Source organism: Lolium rigidum, chromosome 3 (assembly GCF_022539505.1).
Source record: "Lolium rigidum isolate FL_2022 chromosome 3, APGP_CSIRO_Lrig_0.1, whole genome shotgun sequence".
NCBI classification, from domain to species: domain Eukaryota; kingdom Viridiplantae; phylum Streptophyta; class Magnoliopsida; order Poales; family Poaceae; genus Lolium; species Lolium rigidum.
The window spans coordinates 282,934,827-282,950,488 of record NC_061510.1 but is presented as its reverse complement, the minus strand read 5'-3'; the positions used below and the strand labels follow the sequence as shown (position 1 = coordinate 282,950,488).

At 44.6% G+C, this 15,662-nt stretch overlaps 1 protein-coding gene across 1 annotated transcript; it reads right to left on the bottom strand.

Annotated features, from left to right (window-relative positions):
- Window positions 1–12,237: 12,237 nt before the first annotated feature.
- LOC124699594 (putative clathrin assembly protein At1g33340) lies at window positions 12,238–13,827 on the bottom strand. Its single transcript, XM_047231870.1, has one exon. It carries the CDS (start codon window positions 13,775–13,777, stop codon window positions 12,587–12,589), a length of 1,191 nt encoding a protein of 396 aa, XP_047087826.1. The 5' UTR covers window positions 13,778–13,827; the 3' UTR covers window positions 12,238–12,586.
- Window positions 13,828–15,662: the final 1,835 nt, after the last annotated feature.

Genomic DNA, 15,662 nt, shown 5'->3' with positions numbered 1-15,662 from the left:
TGTGTTATGTAAACAACAATGAGTCCCTAGTAAGCCTCTTAACTAGCTTGTTGATTAATAGATGATCATAGTTTCATGATCATGAACATTGGATGTTATTAATAACAAGGTTATGTCATTATATGAATGATGTAATGGACACACCCAATTAAGTGTAGCATAAGATCACGTCATTAAGTTATTTGCTATAAGCTTTCGATACATAGTTACCTAGTCCTTTCGACCATGAGATCATGTAAATCACTTATACCGGAAAGGTACTTTGATTACATCAAACGCCATCTGCGTAAATGGGTAGTTATAAAGGTGGGATTAAGTATCCGGAAAGTATGAGTTGAGGCATATGGATCAACAGTGGGATTTGTCCATCCAGATGACGGATAGATATACTCTGGGCCCTCTCGGTGGAATATCGTCTAAATAGCTTGCAAGCATATGAATGGTTCATAAGAGACCATATACCACGGTACGAGTAAAGAGTACTTGTCAGGAGACGAGGTTGAACAAGGTATGGAGATACCAATGATCAAACCTCGGACAAGTAAAATATCGCGTGACAAAGGGAATCGGTATCGTATGTGAATGGTTCATTCGATCACTAAGTCATCGTTGAATATGTGGGAGCCATTATGGATCTCCAGATCCCGCTATTGGTTATTGGTCGGAGAGAGTTCTCAACCATGTCTACATAGTTCGCGAACCGTAGGGTGACACACTTAAGGTTTGATGTCGTATTAGTAGATATTGAATATATGGAATGGAGTTTGAAGTTTTGTTCGGAGTCTCGGATGGGATCCAGGACATCACGAGGAGTTCCGGAATTAGAGGTGGGCATAAAAACCGATGACCGAACACCGAACCCGAAAAGACCGAGACCGAACCCGAAAAGACCGAAACCGAAAAGACCGATCAAAAAATGGGTAGCAAATTTTTTAGACCGAATTTAGTCCAGTCAATTCAGTCACTTTGTTCGTGATAACCGAATAGACCGAACTGACCGAATTTTATGTTTGAGAGGCCCAATTCTTGATTGGACAGGTTTGGCCTTAACCTTTTGTTGTCCAAAATATACTTTATGTTGTCATTTGTTAGTCTGTGACTATGAGCTTGTGACTATTGACATGTATGGTTGTATTCTTTTATTGTTGGCTGAAAATTCATAAATATGTGACCTATGAAGTATGAACCGGATAATATGAATGTTGATCAAACTGCTATATTATGACACTATTAATATTTGTTCTTGCAAACTGATACGAATACATGCATTGAAAAAAAAAGTTACTACGGAACTGTTGCCCCAGAACTTTCACCAAATACTCTCCAAGTTTTGTGTTGACAACAACTATCACAAAGTTCGGTCATGACCGAACCGAACCCGAATTATCGGGTACCCGAATTTTTCGGGTAGTAAAATTGACAAGTAATTTTCGGTCTTTATTTCTAGAGGACCGAATTCAAAATAGACCGAAATACAAAGACCAAATTTTTGGTCATGACCGAACGCCCACCCCGATCCGGAATGGTCCGGAGAATAAGATTCATATATAGGAAGTCATTTTATAAGTTTGAAAATGATCCGGTGCTTTTATGGAAGGTTCTAGAAAAGTCCGGAATAAATCACTATGGAAGGCGGAGTCCCGGAGGGACTCCACCTAACATGGCCGGCCAGCCCTAGGGGGTGGAGTCCCAGGTGGACTCCACCTATGGTGGCCGGCCACCCCCTCCCAAGGAAAGGTGGGAATCCCACCTCAAGTGGGAATCCCACCTTGGGTAGGTTTCATGTCATATGGAAGGTTTTGGTTTGGGGTCTTATTCGAAGACTTGTAGACCAACTCTTGGGTGTTCCACCTATATAATGAGGGACAAGGGGAGGGAGCCGGCCACCTCAAGCCATAGCCTTGGCTGCACCCCATAGTGGTCGGCCACCCCCTCTCCCAAACCCTAGCCACCCCACCTCCTCCACCTCTTCCGCAAACGCTTAGCGAAGCTCCGCCGGAGATCTCCATCGACACCGCCACCACGCCGTCGTGCTGCCGGAATTCAAGGAGGATCTACTACTTCCGCTGCCCGCTGGAACGGGGAGAAGGACGTCGTCTTCATCAACACCGAACGTGTGACCGAGTACGGAGGTGCTGCCCGATTGTGGCACCGTCAAGATCTTCTACGCGCTTTGAAAGCGGCAAGTGATCATCTTCTGCAACAACGAGATCTAATCTTGTAGGCTTTGGAAATCTTCAAGGGTTAGTCTCGTTCATCCCCTCGTTGCTCCCGTCTTCTAGATTGCATCTTGGCTTGGATTGCGTTCTCGCGGTAGGAAATTTTTTGTTTTCTATGCAACGAATCCCTACGGTGGTATCGAGCCGTGTCTATGCATAGATGGTTGCACGAGTAGAACACAATTGTTTTGTGGGCGTTGATGCTTATGTTGTCTTTAGTTTGAGTATTTTGCATCTTTGTGGCATAGTGGGATGAAGCGGCTCGGGCTAACTATACATGACCGCGATCATGAGATTTGCTCCACACTCGACATGCAACTTGTATTGCATAAGTGGCTTTGCGGGTGTCTGTCTCTCCTACTATAGTGAATATTCAATTTACTCTTCTATTGACAACACTAGTATCACCGTTGTGGTTCATGTTCGTAGGTAGATTAGATCTCACTCGAAAACCCTAAACCACGTAAAATATGCAAACCAAATTAGAGACGTCTAACTTGTTTTTGCAGGGTTTGGTGATGTGATATGGCCATAATGTGATGATGAATATGTATGAGATGATCATTATTGTATTGTGGCAACCGGCAGGAGCCTTATGGTTGTCTTTAAATTTCATGTTGAGTAGTATTTCAAAGTAGTTGTAATACTTGCTACATGGGAGAACAATCATGAAGACGGCGCCATTGACCTTGACGCTACGCCGACGATGATGGAGATCATGCCCGTTGATGATGGGGATCATGTCCGTGCTTTGGAGATGAAGATCAAAGGCGCAAAGACAAAGGGGCCATATCATATCACATATGAACTGCATGTGATGTTAGTCCTTTTTATGCATCTTATTTTGCTTAGATCGCGACGGTAGCATTATAAGATGATCCCTCTCACTAAAATATCAAGATAATAAAGTGTTCATCCTTAGTAGCACCGTTACCAATACTTGTCGTTTCGAAACATCTCGTGATGATCGGGTATGATAGATTCAACAAGTGTATACAACGGGTGCAAGCCAGCTTTGCACACGCGGATACTAAGGTTGCCTTGACGAGCCTAGCATGTACAGACATGGTCTCGGAACACGTGATACCGAAAGGTAGAGCATGAATCATATGATTGATATGATGAACACTTTGAGTGTTCGCCATTGAAGTTACATCTTGTCTCGTGATGCTCGGACTTGGTGTGGTGGATTTGGTTCGTGTGATCACTAAGACGATTCGAGGGATATTGTTTTGAGTGGGAGTTCACCTAGTTTTTAATTTTGTTGAATTAAAATTTGAACTCAATTTGTCATAAACTTAGTTTAAACTATTGCAAATATATGTTGTAGATTATGGCGTCCCAATTAATTTTAACCAGTTCCTAGAGAAAGAAAAGCTTAAGAGCAACGGTAGCAACTTCACCGACTGGTTCCGTCATGTGAGGATTTTCCTCGCTGGTGGAAACCTGCAATATGTGCTTGATGCACCTCTAGGTGACCCTCCTGCAGAAACTGAAACCGATGAAGTAAAGAATGTTTACGCGACTCGGAAAACTCGGTACTCTCAAGTTCAGTGTGCCATCCTATGCAGTGTGGAAGCCGATCTTCAAAAACGTTTTGAGCACCAGGATCCTCATGAGTTGGTCAATGAGCTGAAAGCTATCTTTGAAACTCATGCAGCCGGGGAATGCTATGAAGTATCGAAACACTTCTTCAGCTGCATGATGGAAGAAGGCAGCTCCGTTAGTGAGCACATGCTCGCCATGACCGGGCATGCGATGAAACTCAGTGACTTGGGAATAGTGATTCCTAACGGATCGGGGATTAATCGTGTCCTTCAATCATCGCCACCTAGTTATAAGAACTTTGTGATGAACTACAATATGCAAAACATGAACAAAGAGTTACCTGAACTCTTCGCCATGCTGAAATCTGCTGAGATTGAGATTAAGAAAGAGCACCAAGTGTTGATGGTCAACAAGATCACCAGTTTCAAGAAACAGGGTAAGTCTAAAGGAAAATTCAAGAAGGGTGGCAAGAAAGCTGTCATGCCTCCTGTGAAACCTAAAAATGGCCCTAAGCCTGATGCTGAGTGCTATTACTGCAAGGAGAAGGGACACTGGAAGCGTAATTGCTCCAAGTATTTGGCTGATCTGAAGAGCGGCCTTGTCAAGAAGAAGAAAGAAGGTATATCTGATATACATGTTATAGATGTTTATCTTACTGGTTCTCGTACTAGTACCTGGGTATTTGATACTGGTTCGGTTGCTCATATTTGTAACTCGAAACAGAAACTAAAGAATAAACTAAGACTATTGAAGGATGAAGTGACGATGCGCGTTGGAAATGGATCCAAGGTCAATGTGATCGCAGTCGGCACACTCCCTCTACATCTACCTTCGGGATTAGTTTTAAACCTCAATAATTGTTTTTTTGTACCCGCGTTGAGCATGAACATTATATCTGGATCTTGTTTAATGCAAGACGGTTATTCATTCAAGTCTGAGAATAATGGTTGTTCTATTTTTATGAATAATATCTTTTATGGTCGAGCACCTGAGAAGAATGGTTTATTTCTATTAGATCTCGGTAGTAGTGATACACATGTTCATAACGTTGATGCTAAACGAATTAAATTGAATGATAATTCTACTTATATGTGGCATCGTCGTCTTGGTCATATTGGAGTGAAACGCATGAAGAAACTCCATACCGATGGATTACTTGAATCACTTGATTTTGAGTCACTTGATAGATGCGAAGCATGTCTAATGGGAAAAATGACTAAGACTCCATTCTCTGGTATTATGGAGCGAGCTACAGACTTATTGGAAATCATACATACCGATGTGTGCGGACCAATGAGTGTAGTCTCGCGTGGTGGTTATCGTTATGTTCTAACTTTCACAGATGATCTGAGTAGATATGGGTATATCTATTTCATGAAACATAAATCTGAAACTTTCGAGAAGTTTAAGGAATTCCAAAGTGAAGTCGAAAATCAACGTAACAAGAAGATTAAATTTCTATGATCTGATCGCGGAGGTGAATATCTGAGTTATGAGTTTAGCATGCATTTAAAGAAATGCGGAATACTTTCACAATTGACACCGCCGGGAACACCACAACGAAACGGTGTGTCCGAACGTCGTAATCGAACTCTCTTAGATATGGTTCATTCTATGATGTCTCTTACTGATTTGCCGTTATCATTTTGGAGTTATGCATTAGAGACAACTGCATTCACTTTAAATAGGACACCATCTAAATCCGTTGAAACGACACCGTATGAATTATGGTTTAATAAGAAACCTAAGTTGTCGTTCCTTAAAGTTTGGGGTTGCGAAGCCTATGTAAAAAAGTTACCGGACAAGCTAGAACCCAAAGCGGAGAAATGCGTCTTCATAGGATCCCTAAGGAAACTATAGGGTACACTTTCTATCACAGATCCGAAGGCAAAATCTTTGTTGCTAAGAACGGAACCTTTCTTGAGAAAGAATTTCTCACTAAAGAAGTGAATGGAAGAAAAGTAGAACTCGACGAGATTACTGAATCTTCTCTCGTTGATCGTAGTAGCGCAGATGCGGAAGTTGTTCCTGTGCCGCTCGCATCGGTAACAGAGGAAGCTAATGATAATGATCATGAAACTTCGAATGAGATAGCTACTCGAACCTCGCAGATCGACAAGGGAACGTGCCACTCCTGATTGGTATGATCCTTGTCTAAATGTCATGATTGTGGACAACAATGATGAAGACCCTGCGACGTATGAAGAAGCGATGATGAGCCCAGATTCCAACAAATGGCAAGAAGCCATGAAATCCGAAATGGGATCCATGTATGATAACAAAGTGTGGACTTTGGTAGACTTACCTGATAGCCGCAAGGCTATCGAGAATAAATGGATCTTCAAAAGAAAAACAGATGTTGATGGTAATATTACTCGTCTATAAAGCTCGACTTGTCGCAAAGGGTTTCGACAAATTCAAGGTGTTGACTACGATGAGACTTTCTCACCTGTAGCGAAGCTAAAATCTGTGAGGATTTTGTTAGCAATAGCTGCATTTTTCGATTATGAGATTTGGCGAGATGGATGTCAAAACGGCGTTCCTTAATAGAGACATTGAGGAAGAGTTGTATATGGTACAACCCAAAGGTTTTGTCGATCCTAAAAATGCCGACAAGGTGTGCAAACTTCAGCGTTCAATTTATGGATCGAAGCAAGCATCCAGAAGTTGGAACCGACGCTTTGATAAGGTGATCAAAGATTTCGGGTTTATACAGTGTCATGGAGAGGCCTGTATTTACAAGAAAGTGAGTGGGAGCTCTATAGCATTCATGATATTATATGTAGATGACATATTATTGATTGGGAATGATATAGAACTATTAAGCAGTGTAAAAGTTTATTTGAATAATAGTTTTTCAATGAAAGACCTTGGTGAAGCATCGTACATATTAGGCATCAAGATTTATAGAGATAGATCAAGACGCCTAATAGGGCTTTCACAAAGTACATATCTGGACAAGATTCTAAAGAAGTTTAGAATGGACGAAAGTAAGAAAGGGTTCTTACCTATGTTACTAGGCAAGGTCTTGAGTAAGACTCAAGGACCGGCTACTAGCAGAAGAAAGAGAAAGGATGAATCAGATCCCCTATGCCTCGGCGATGAGGCTCTATCATGTATGCCATGCTATGTACTAGACCGGATATAGCACATGTTGTTAGTTTGACTAGCAGATATCAAAGTGATCCAGGAATGGAACACTGGACAGCGGTCAAGAATATCCTGAAGTACTTGAAAATAACTAAGGATATGTTTCTTTGTTATGTAGGTGACCAAGAGCTCGTTGTAACAAGTTACACCGATGCAAGTTGGAACACTGATCCTGATGAATCTAAGTCTCAGTCTGGGTATGTGTTTATATTGAATGGTGCTGCAGTAAGCTGGGCAAGCTCGAAGCAGTGCACGGTGGCGAAGTCTTCAACAGAATCGGAGTACATAGCGGCTTCAGAGGCTTCATCAGAAGCGGTATGGATGAAGAGGTTCATTGTAGAGCTCGGTGTGGTTCCTAGTGCATTGGACCCACTAGTCATCTATTGTGACAACATGGGTGCCATCACCAATGCACAAGAACCAAGGTCACACAAGAGGCTCAAGCATATCAAGCCGCATTATCATTCGATTCGCGAGTACATCGAAGATGGAGAAGTAAAGATTTGCAAAGTACACACTGATCTGAATGTAGCAGATCCGTTGACTAAAGCTCTCCCTAGGGCAAAGCATGACCAACACCGAATGCCATGGGTGTTAGGTACCTTACAATGTAATCTAGATTATTGACTCTAGTGCAAGTGGGAGACTCGTTGGAGATATGCCCAAGAGGCAATAATAAAAGTGGTTATTATATATCTTTGTGTTTATGATAAATGTTTATATACCATGCTATAATTGTATTAACCGAAACATTGATACATGTGTGTTATGTAAACAACAATGAGTCCCTAGTAAGCCTCTTAACTAGCTTGTTGATTAATAGATGATCATAGTTTCATGATCATGAACATTGGATGTTATTAATAACAAGGTTATGTCATTATATGAATGATGTAATGGACACACCCAATTAAGCGTAGCATAAGATCACGTCATTAAGTCATTTGCTATAAGCTTTCGATACATAGTTACCTAGTCCTTTCGACCATGAGATCATGTAAATCACTTATACCGGAAAGGTACTTTGATTACATCAAACGCCACTGCGTAAATGGGTGGTTATAAAGGTGATATTAAGTATCCGGAAAGTATGAGTTGAGGCATATGGATCAACAAGTGGGATTTGTCCATCCCGATGACGGATAGATATACTCCGGGCCCTCTCGGTGGAATGTCGTCTAAATAGCTTGCAAGCATATGAATGGTTCATAAGAGACCACATACCACGGTACGAGTAAAGAGTACTTGTCAGGAGACGAGGTTGAACAAGGTATGGAGATACCGATGATCAAACCTTGGACAACTAAAATATCGCGTGACAAAGGGAATCGGTATCGTATGTGAATGGTTCATTCGATCACTAAGTCATCGTTGAATATGTGGGAGCCATTATGGATCTCCAGATCCCGCTATTGGTTATTGGTCGGAGAGAGTTCTCAACCATGTCTACATAGTTCGCGAACCGTAGGGTGACACACTTAAGGTTTGATGTCGTATTAGTAGATATTGAATATATGGAATGGAGTTCGAAGTTTTGTTCGGAGTCTCGGATGGGATCCAGGACATCACGAGGAGTTCCGGAATGGTCCGGAGAATAAGATTCATATATAGGAAGTCATTTTATAAGTTTGAAAATGATCCGGTGCATTTATGGAAGGTTCTAGAAGGTTCTAGAAAAGTCCGGAATAAATCACTATGGAAGGCGGAGTCCCGGAGGGACTCCACCTAGCATGGCCGGCCAGCCCTAGGGGGTGGAGTCCCAGGTGGAATCCACCTAAGGTGGCCGGCCACCCCCTCCCAAGGAAAGGTGGGAATCTCACCTCAAGTGGGAATCCCACCTTGGGTAGGTTTCATGTCATATGGAAGGTTTTGGTTTGGGGTCTTATTCGAAGACTTGTAGACCAACTCTTGGGTGTTCCACCTATATAATGAGGGACAAGGGGAGGGGGCCGGCCACCTCAAGCCATAGCCTTGGCCGCACCCCATAGTGGCCGGCCACCCCCTCTCCCAAACCCTAGCCGCCCCACCTCCTCCACCTCTCCCGCAAACGCTTAGCGAAGCTCCGCCGGAGATCTCCATCGACACCGCAACCACGCCGTCGTGCTGCCGGAATTCAAGGAGGATCTACTACTTCCGCTGCCCGCTGGAACGGGGAGAAGGACGCCGTCTTCATCAACACCGAACGTGTGACCGAGTACGGAGGTGCTGCCCGATTGTGGCCCCGTCAAGATCTTGTACGCGCTTTTGAAAGCGGCAAGTGATCATCTTCTGCAACAACGAGATCTAATCTCGTAGGCTTTGGAAATCTTCAAGGGTTAGTCTCGTTCATCCCCTCGTTGCTCCCGTCTTCTAGATTGCATCTTGGCTTAGATTGCGTTCTCGCGGTAGAAAATTTTTTGTTTTCTATGCAACGAATCCCTGCATTAGGTTCCAAGACTTTTACTCAAATTGAGAGCAAACGAGTGTAAAATGGGGTTTTTTACGGTCCGAAACATGCAACTTCAAACATGGATCTAAACCGAGAATCTGGGACAATATTTGGATTCGGGTTAGCCAATAATATCCGAGTTTATACAACTCGGCAAGGATCGAAAACACCTTTATTGCATCAAGCATGGATCCCAATGGGCAGAACTTAACTTTACACTTTATTTTGATTCACCAAAAATTAACCACATGTATTGACTTATATGACCGTCATAGGAATATTCAGCTGCAAGACGAAGGAGGTGCCTTTAGATGAATCTTGGACCAAAATGTTCAGTATTTTCTCAAATGTATGTCATTGTTATAATCCGATATTCCTATTTTGAATCGGTAAACATGGAAACTAAACTATCCCGTTAGAAATCAAGATGTTCATGTGGGACATGGGTCGGGGTGTTATTTTGACCAAAGTTAACCTTCTTAAGTGAAATTAGTATTAGAGCACTAATTTGTTGCTTCTGCAATCGCGGCGAATCAATCTGACAACTCTTTCAATGTCATTGTGGTGAGTGCGTTCGCGGACACCGGGGATGTAGACACCCCTTTTGTGAAGGGGCGGCAAGAGTATGAACCAAACTCATGTCAAACACACAATGATTTTACCCAGGTTCGGACTGCTCGAAAGCTAAAATCCTGACCTCCTACTACATTACATAGATGGTGAACGAACAAGTGTTTACAAGGATAAACACGATGAACTCTCCTTGCCAAGGTACTTGGGCAAGGAGAAGACTCGAGTGTTTGCTTGATCTCTGGTGGATAGTTCTAGAGCTGGAACTCAACGACCCCTCTTCATCTATGTCTAGAATAAGTACTACCGGTCCAGAAACTCAATTCGGCTCCCGGGTGCGTATGATCCCTCAACCATAAAAACATATTTTTAAGTGTTAAAATTTTTTGATAAAAAAATTTACATGTACATCTCCATAATATATGTGTATTCGTCAAGTTTCACGAAAAATGATATTTTTTGTAGTCTAAGCGAAAAAGAGAAAATTTATCTTGTGACAAGTGTTTGTTTCAGCACCGAATTTTGTCTTTTTTACACACGCCACATGGCATGTCGATTTTTCATGAAATGACTTTGTGAGTATGTAGCACATGAAGATGTACGTGCGAAATTTTTGTTTCAATTTTTTTGATATTTTAAAATGTGTCTAACATGTATTTTAAAATAAAGGGAGCATATGCTCCCATGTGCCAAAACATCACTCCCCTACCGGTCGCTCTTTTTTGTTGTGATACAAAACTAGGAGAGTTAGTTGAACAAAATAAGCTGAAATATAGATCATGGTTTTGAGTTGGAATCTAAATCCTGCATTTGTTTATTGGTGAAATTAAACAAAACTACTGCTTCTACATAATGTACTTGTTTAGTTGTGTTATTTGCAAGTGAGTGGACTTCCGGCCTCCCGTGTGATGGCGGGGCGGCGGCGGTCGGAGGATGGAGGGGCGACGGTGGCCTCTGTGCCGCGGCCTCCCCTGCCTCCCGGCGGCGGCACACCGGTGGCGGATGGTGGTGGGATGCGCCATCCCCTCCGCCTCTCGCCGGTGCGAGGGGGTGACCTTGGGATTCTCCCGCGGAACGAGGACGCTCGGGGCATCAGCCTCGGGTTCGAAGGTGGAGGCTGCCTTCTTCTTCGCCGGAGGAGGTCGGCTGGTTGCTGGGATGGTGGATCACGAGATCCCTCTACCCCGGTGATGGAGATCTAGTCGACGACGAGTTAGCGGCGAAGGGGCCACCGGTGAACACCGAGCCTTGACTTCGTTCTTGGCGGATGATGGCGGCGGCTATTGGCGTCGTTCCCTTGTGAAGGCATCATCTTTGTTGGCCTCTACATTCGCTCTCGCCGAGTAGGGGACTTGCGGCTGTCGGTGAAAACCGTGCCATGATTGGCGGGCGATGGCGGCGTTAAGCGTCGCTTTCCTTCTTGAAGGCATCGTCGTCGCAGTTTGCGGTCTCTCACTCGTGCTGCTCCGGGGGAAACCCTAGGTCCGGGTCTCCCGGATCGAACGATGGCGGCGCGCCCTGCGTCGTTCTACCTCTTGGGGCATCGTTTTTGGAGCAGCTGCTGGATGCTGGCGGTTTTCGGTGGAGTGGTGTTCATCTACCACATTGTTGGCGCTGAGTCTCAGTGGCATGGTGCTGCAGGGTATCGACGACAGATGCGGGATGATGTATACGTGCAGGATGGTGGAGACGTCTGGTGTCATGGTGGCATCGACAGCAGGTCTTGCAAGGTTAATACGATGATCCCTCTTGAAGATGGAGTCGAGGAAGACGGCGGGAGCAACTTCGGAGGCGTGTGCGTTGGCGTGCGCTGAGAGTCTGCTTGACTGAATGTGCTTCTCACCTGCTATTGGGCGGTTTGGGTAGGCATTTAGTTTTGGATGATGTGAGTTGGTGTATTGTCACCCTCTTCATTCCACTGTAGGTATAGTAAGGTTGTTTCGAGATTGATCTTTTGTATTGTTCTTGTAAGGTTTTGTGAATAATATAATAAAAAAAAGCCGTGTGCATCCTTTGGATGCAGAAGCTGGGGCGATATTTCCCCCATTTCAAAAAAAAATGTGGGCAAGTGAGTAGAAGTACATATTTGCTTAATTGTGTGAGATCGTTGGTCCAACATGTAAAGAGCGACCAATACTACTTATTCTAGACCTAGATGAAGAGAGCAAGTGAGTAGAAGTGCATATTTGCTTATTTGTGTGAGATTGTTGTGATAATATTCCAAATTCAGGTTTATGAGTTGAAATGGTATCACAATAATCAAGAAGTTAAACTGCAACCAAATTTGATACTAGTACATTGTTAAGAAGAAATGTACGGAGTACTAAATTACACCATGCTATTGTTACACCATGTGTATGTTTGGCCAAAGAAAGGAATATATATGATCGATCACTTGGTAGTGTCAACACGTGAATATGATGGCAAAAACAATAGGCTACGTGGAAGCATAAGGAGCAAACAAAGGCGACCAGAAAAAAACTACCAAGAAGAAACAACAGAACTTTAAAGGAAAATTATTGGCTTTCTTGCCAAGTGAATGAAGACACGGCCGGATATCCTTCAGTTGACTACCCTTGAAACACAAGAAGAGAAGAGGTGATCGAGTAGACCAATCCAATCACTCAAAATTAACATACTTGGATGCTGCAAATAACTCCTACGTGGTTAGCTAGCTAGGCTGCTGGGCCTGCAAGCTGCCGTGATCGTCGCCGGTAGTCTCACGGCCAGCCTGCTGATCATCGTCGTCGAACTCCACCCACACCGGGCTGATAGTGGTCTCCAGCTTGCTCTCAAACGACGTGTCGCCTTCGCTCTCCTGAGCCACCTCACCACTTTCAAGCTCATCTTCCCTGCTCACCGGCGGCACGAGCTCAATCGCCTGCGTGACGACCCTGACGACGGGGTACTCCATGACCTTGCCGACATTGCTCTTCTTGCACTTGTGGTAGAAGTCTTTGAGCTCGGGCGTCTGAGCGCACGCCTTCCTGAGCACTTCGTGAGCCGAAACCCTGAGAGACTTGGTGAGGCCGACGCTTCTTGACCGTAGCATTAGGTCGAGGCCTTCCTTGAAGGCGTCGTAAACTTTGAAGCTCTCCCGGAGCACAATGCCGAAGGCCGAGCGCGCGGCGGCGCTGGCGCTCGTGTTGTTGTCCGGCAGGAGCTGGATGGCGACGTCGAGCAGCCTCTGGCACATGGCGAGCTTGAAGAGGAGCGCCTCGGCGGCGGCGTGGTCGTAGGAGGAGTGCGGGTGCGGCTTGCCATCGTCGGGATCCTGTTGTGGCGGAGGGGTGGGCTCCAGGTTGCCGGACTGGTTGATCACCCACTGCATACGCTCCTCGATGTAGGCCGTGTAGCCGTGGAGGAAGGAGCAGGCGCCGGTGGCAGCCGCAACGCTGGCCGTGACATAGTTGACCCCGGCGCCGGAGGCAGCGAGGGGAGAGCAGGAACAGCCGCACCGTGGCGCGTTGACGCGGAGGTCGCGGGAGGCCCAGAGGCCGCGGAAGTCCTGCTCGAAGTAGCGGTCGCCGGCGCGGAGGAGGCGGTGGACGAGGAGCAGAGACCGGAGCGCGGTGGCCGGGGTGCGCGCGGCCTCGAGGCGCGCCGTGATGCGGCGGGAGAGGAAGGTGATCGCGCCCGGCGCGTTGGAGACGAGAAAGAGGATCTCGTGCACATGCCGGTCGTCGCTGACGCTCCCGCCCCCGCCGCCTCCGTCGGTGCACCGCGCGATGGCAGCCTCGATGTCGGTTAGGAGCGCTCGGTCCGGCGCCGCCGCCGTGGAAGCCTTGGTGGAGGCGGCTGCGCCTGCATGGTCCATGACTGACCCTAGTGCTGTCCAAATCTTGCCCCTGAACACCTTCATGTCTTATATGCCCTCATGAGAAGAATATAGAGAGGGGGAGGAGATGAGAGAGATATGGTGCATGAGAGTTATAGGCAGCACACTCCCTCTTCTGCATGCACTCACTTGCAAGTGGGCCATGGGAGATATAGGTAGAGAGAGAAAGGAACCTATGGATGGCCATGGTCAGACTCTGATGAGTGTCATCTTCACAAGAAATTCTCCAGTGAAGCCTCTGCGTCAACAGATCTACTATTGGCCTTATGACTTGGGGAAAAGGAGCTGCAAGACGAAAGCTAGCCACCACTACTACCACTAAATATTATGAGAGAGAGGAGAGGGGAATGTGCAGGAAATTATATTCGGAGGTCAACTCTTGGGTGGAAGAATCAAATGCCTTTGGAATCAGATACCTCATGCATCAAAGGCTTCTTCCATTGGCAATTTGGACAGTAGGTTTGACTCAAACAAACAAGTTCTTTAGTATTAGTATGGATTCCTAAATATCAACATCAAAACAAGGAGCTTTCTGAGAAGAATGTAGGGTTTTTGGACTAACTGAAGGCGGCGCACGGTTCCCAGGAGAAGCGCTATCATAATCTATTCACCTCTCTCACAAACATATCTGTCACTCTCTTATATATGGTGCTGGCAGCTAGCAATAGTGAAGGGATAAAGACTTTGCTTTATACCTCACGGAAAATTAATGGGAACTTTAGAACTCCTCATGGTCATGGTTTAGCTGCGGTGTTGATATTGTTGTTCCAGTGCACTTTGTAACACAAAGTGTGTCACCCGATGAGTCGACGAATCAGAGCACGAAAAGTGTAGGTTGGATAATTTCCTCGGCAGATGTTTTCAATAGAAAGAAATTGATGGTGTGGAACATTCCTAGCCATTTGAAACAACTCAACCCCACACATATTCTTCGTGCTATGTTAGTGGTGGCTGAATGAGCTAGAAAAAAATGCTTCACGGATAGCACTATGTTTTTCTGTTGGAAAGCAATACAAGATAGCATGATTTTGATATTTTGCACATCTATGTAAAACGGTAAGTACACTTTCATTAGTAAAATTTTGAAAAAAGGACGCTTGCAAACAGGTGAAATTAGTTTCCGAATTCATGTCGACATTTTGGCACCATTTGATTCAGTCCACCATGCTCAAATTCTTATTCTCGAAGGATCGATCACATGGGTTGACAGCAACATCATAGGGGAATTCTACTTACATATCCCATGGACCAACCATGTCAATTCTACATAACTTTCAGCTGATCATTTGTCCATGGCATGGCATGCAACATTTCCTTCAAAGAACATTCCGTTGGAGGGGGAGGATCGGAGAAAGTGCAAAGGCATTACTAGTTGACAAGACTAAAGGCAAAGGTAGTGTTTCTGTAATAGTACTTACAATTTAGTGAAGCAAACAATGAAGTTGGAATTCTTATGTTGTTGTTCTTTCCTGACCCCTGCCTTAGCATGAAAAATTCTACACAAAAGGGGGGAAAATAGTGATTAATATACACCGACGGGGCCGCTGCCTTCATGTGGTGCATGCAACACTAACCCTGCATCAGTGGGGGTTATAATACTGGAATTTGATGCTGCTTTGCTACAGCATCAGATTCAAATTCATTAACTAGGAATGTGATGTATTCATTAATTAATTGGCACTACGTTACAAAAAACATGTATCCCGGTTATTGAGTATATTACCTTAAAAATACTAAAATGCCGAACAACTACTCAAAAATATCCTTTCAGCTTTAACAAGTTGAGTAATTTACAAATATATGGAAATTACGTTTGCACCATTAGCATGAACATGATCGGAAATCTCAAAGAAACGGTAGTTATAGATCTATTTTTCAGCTAAATTTTACAGTCATATCCTCGTGTTTT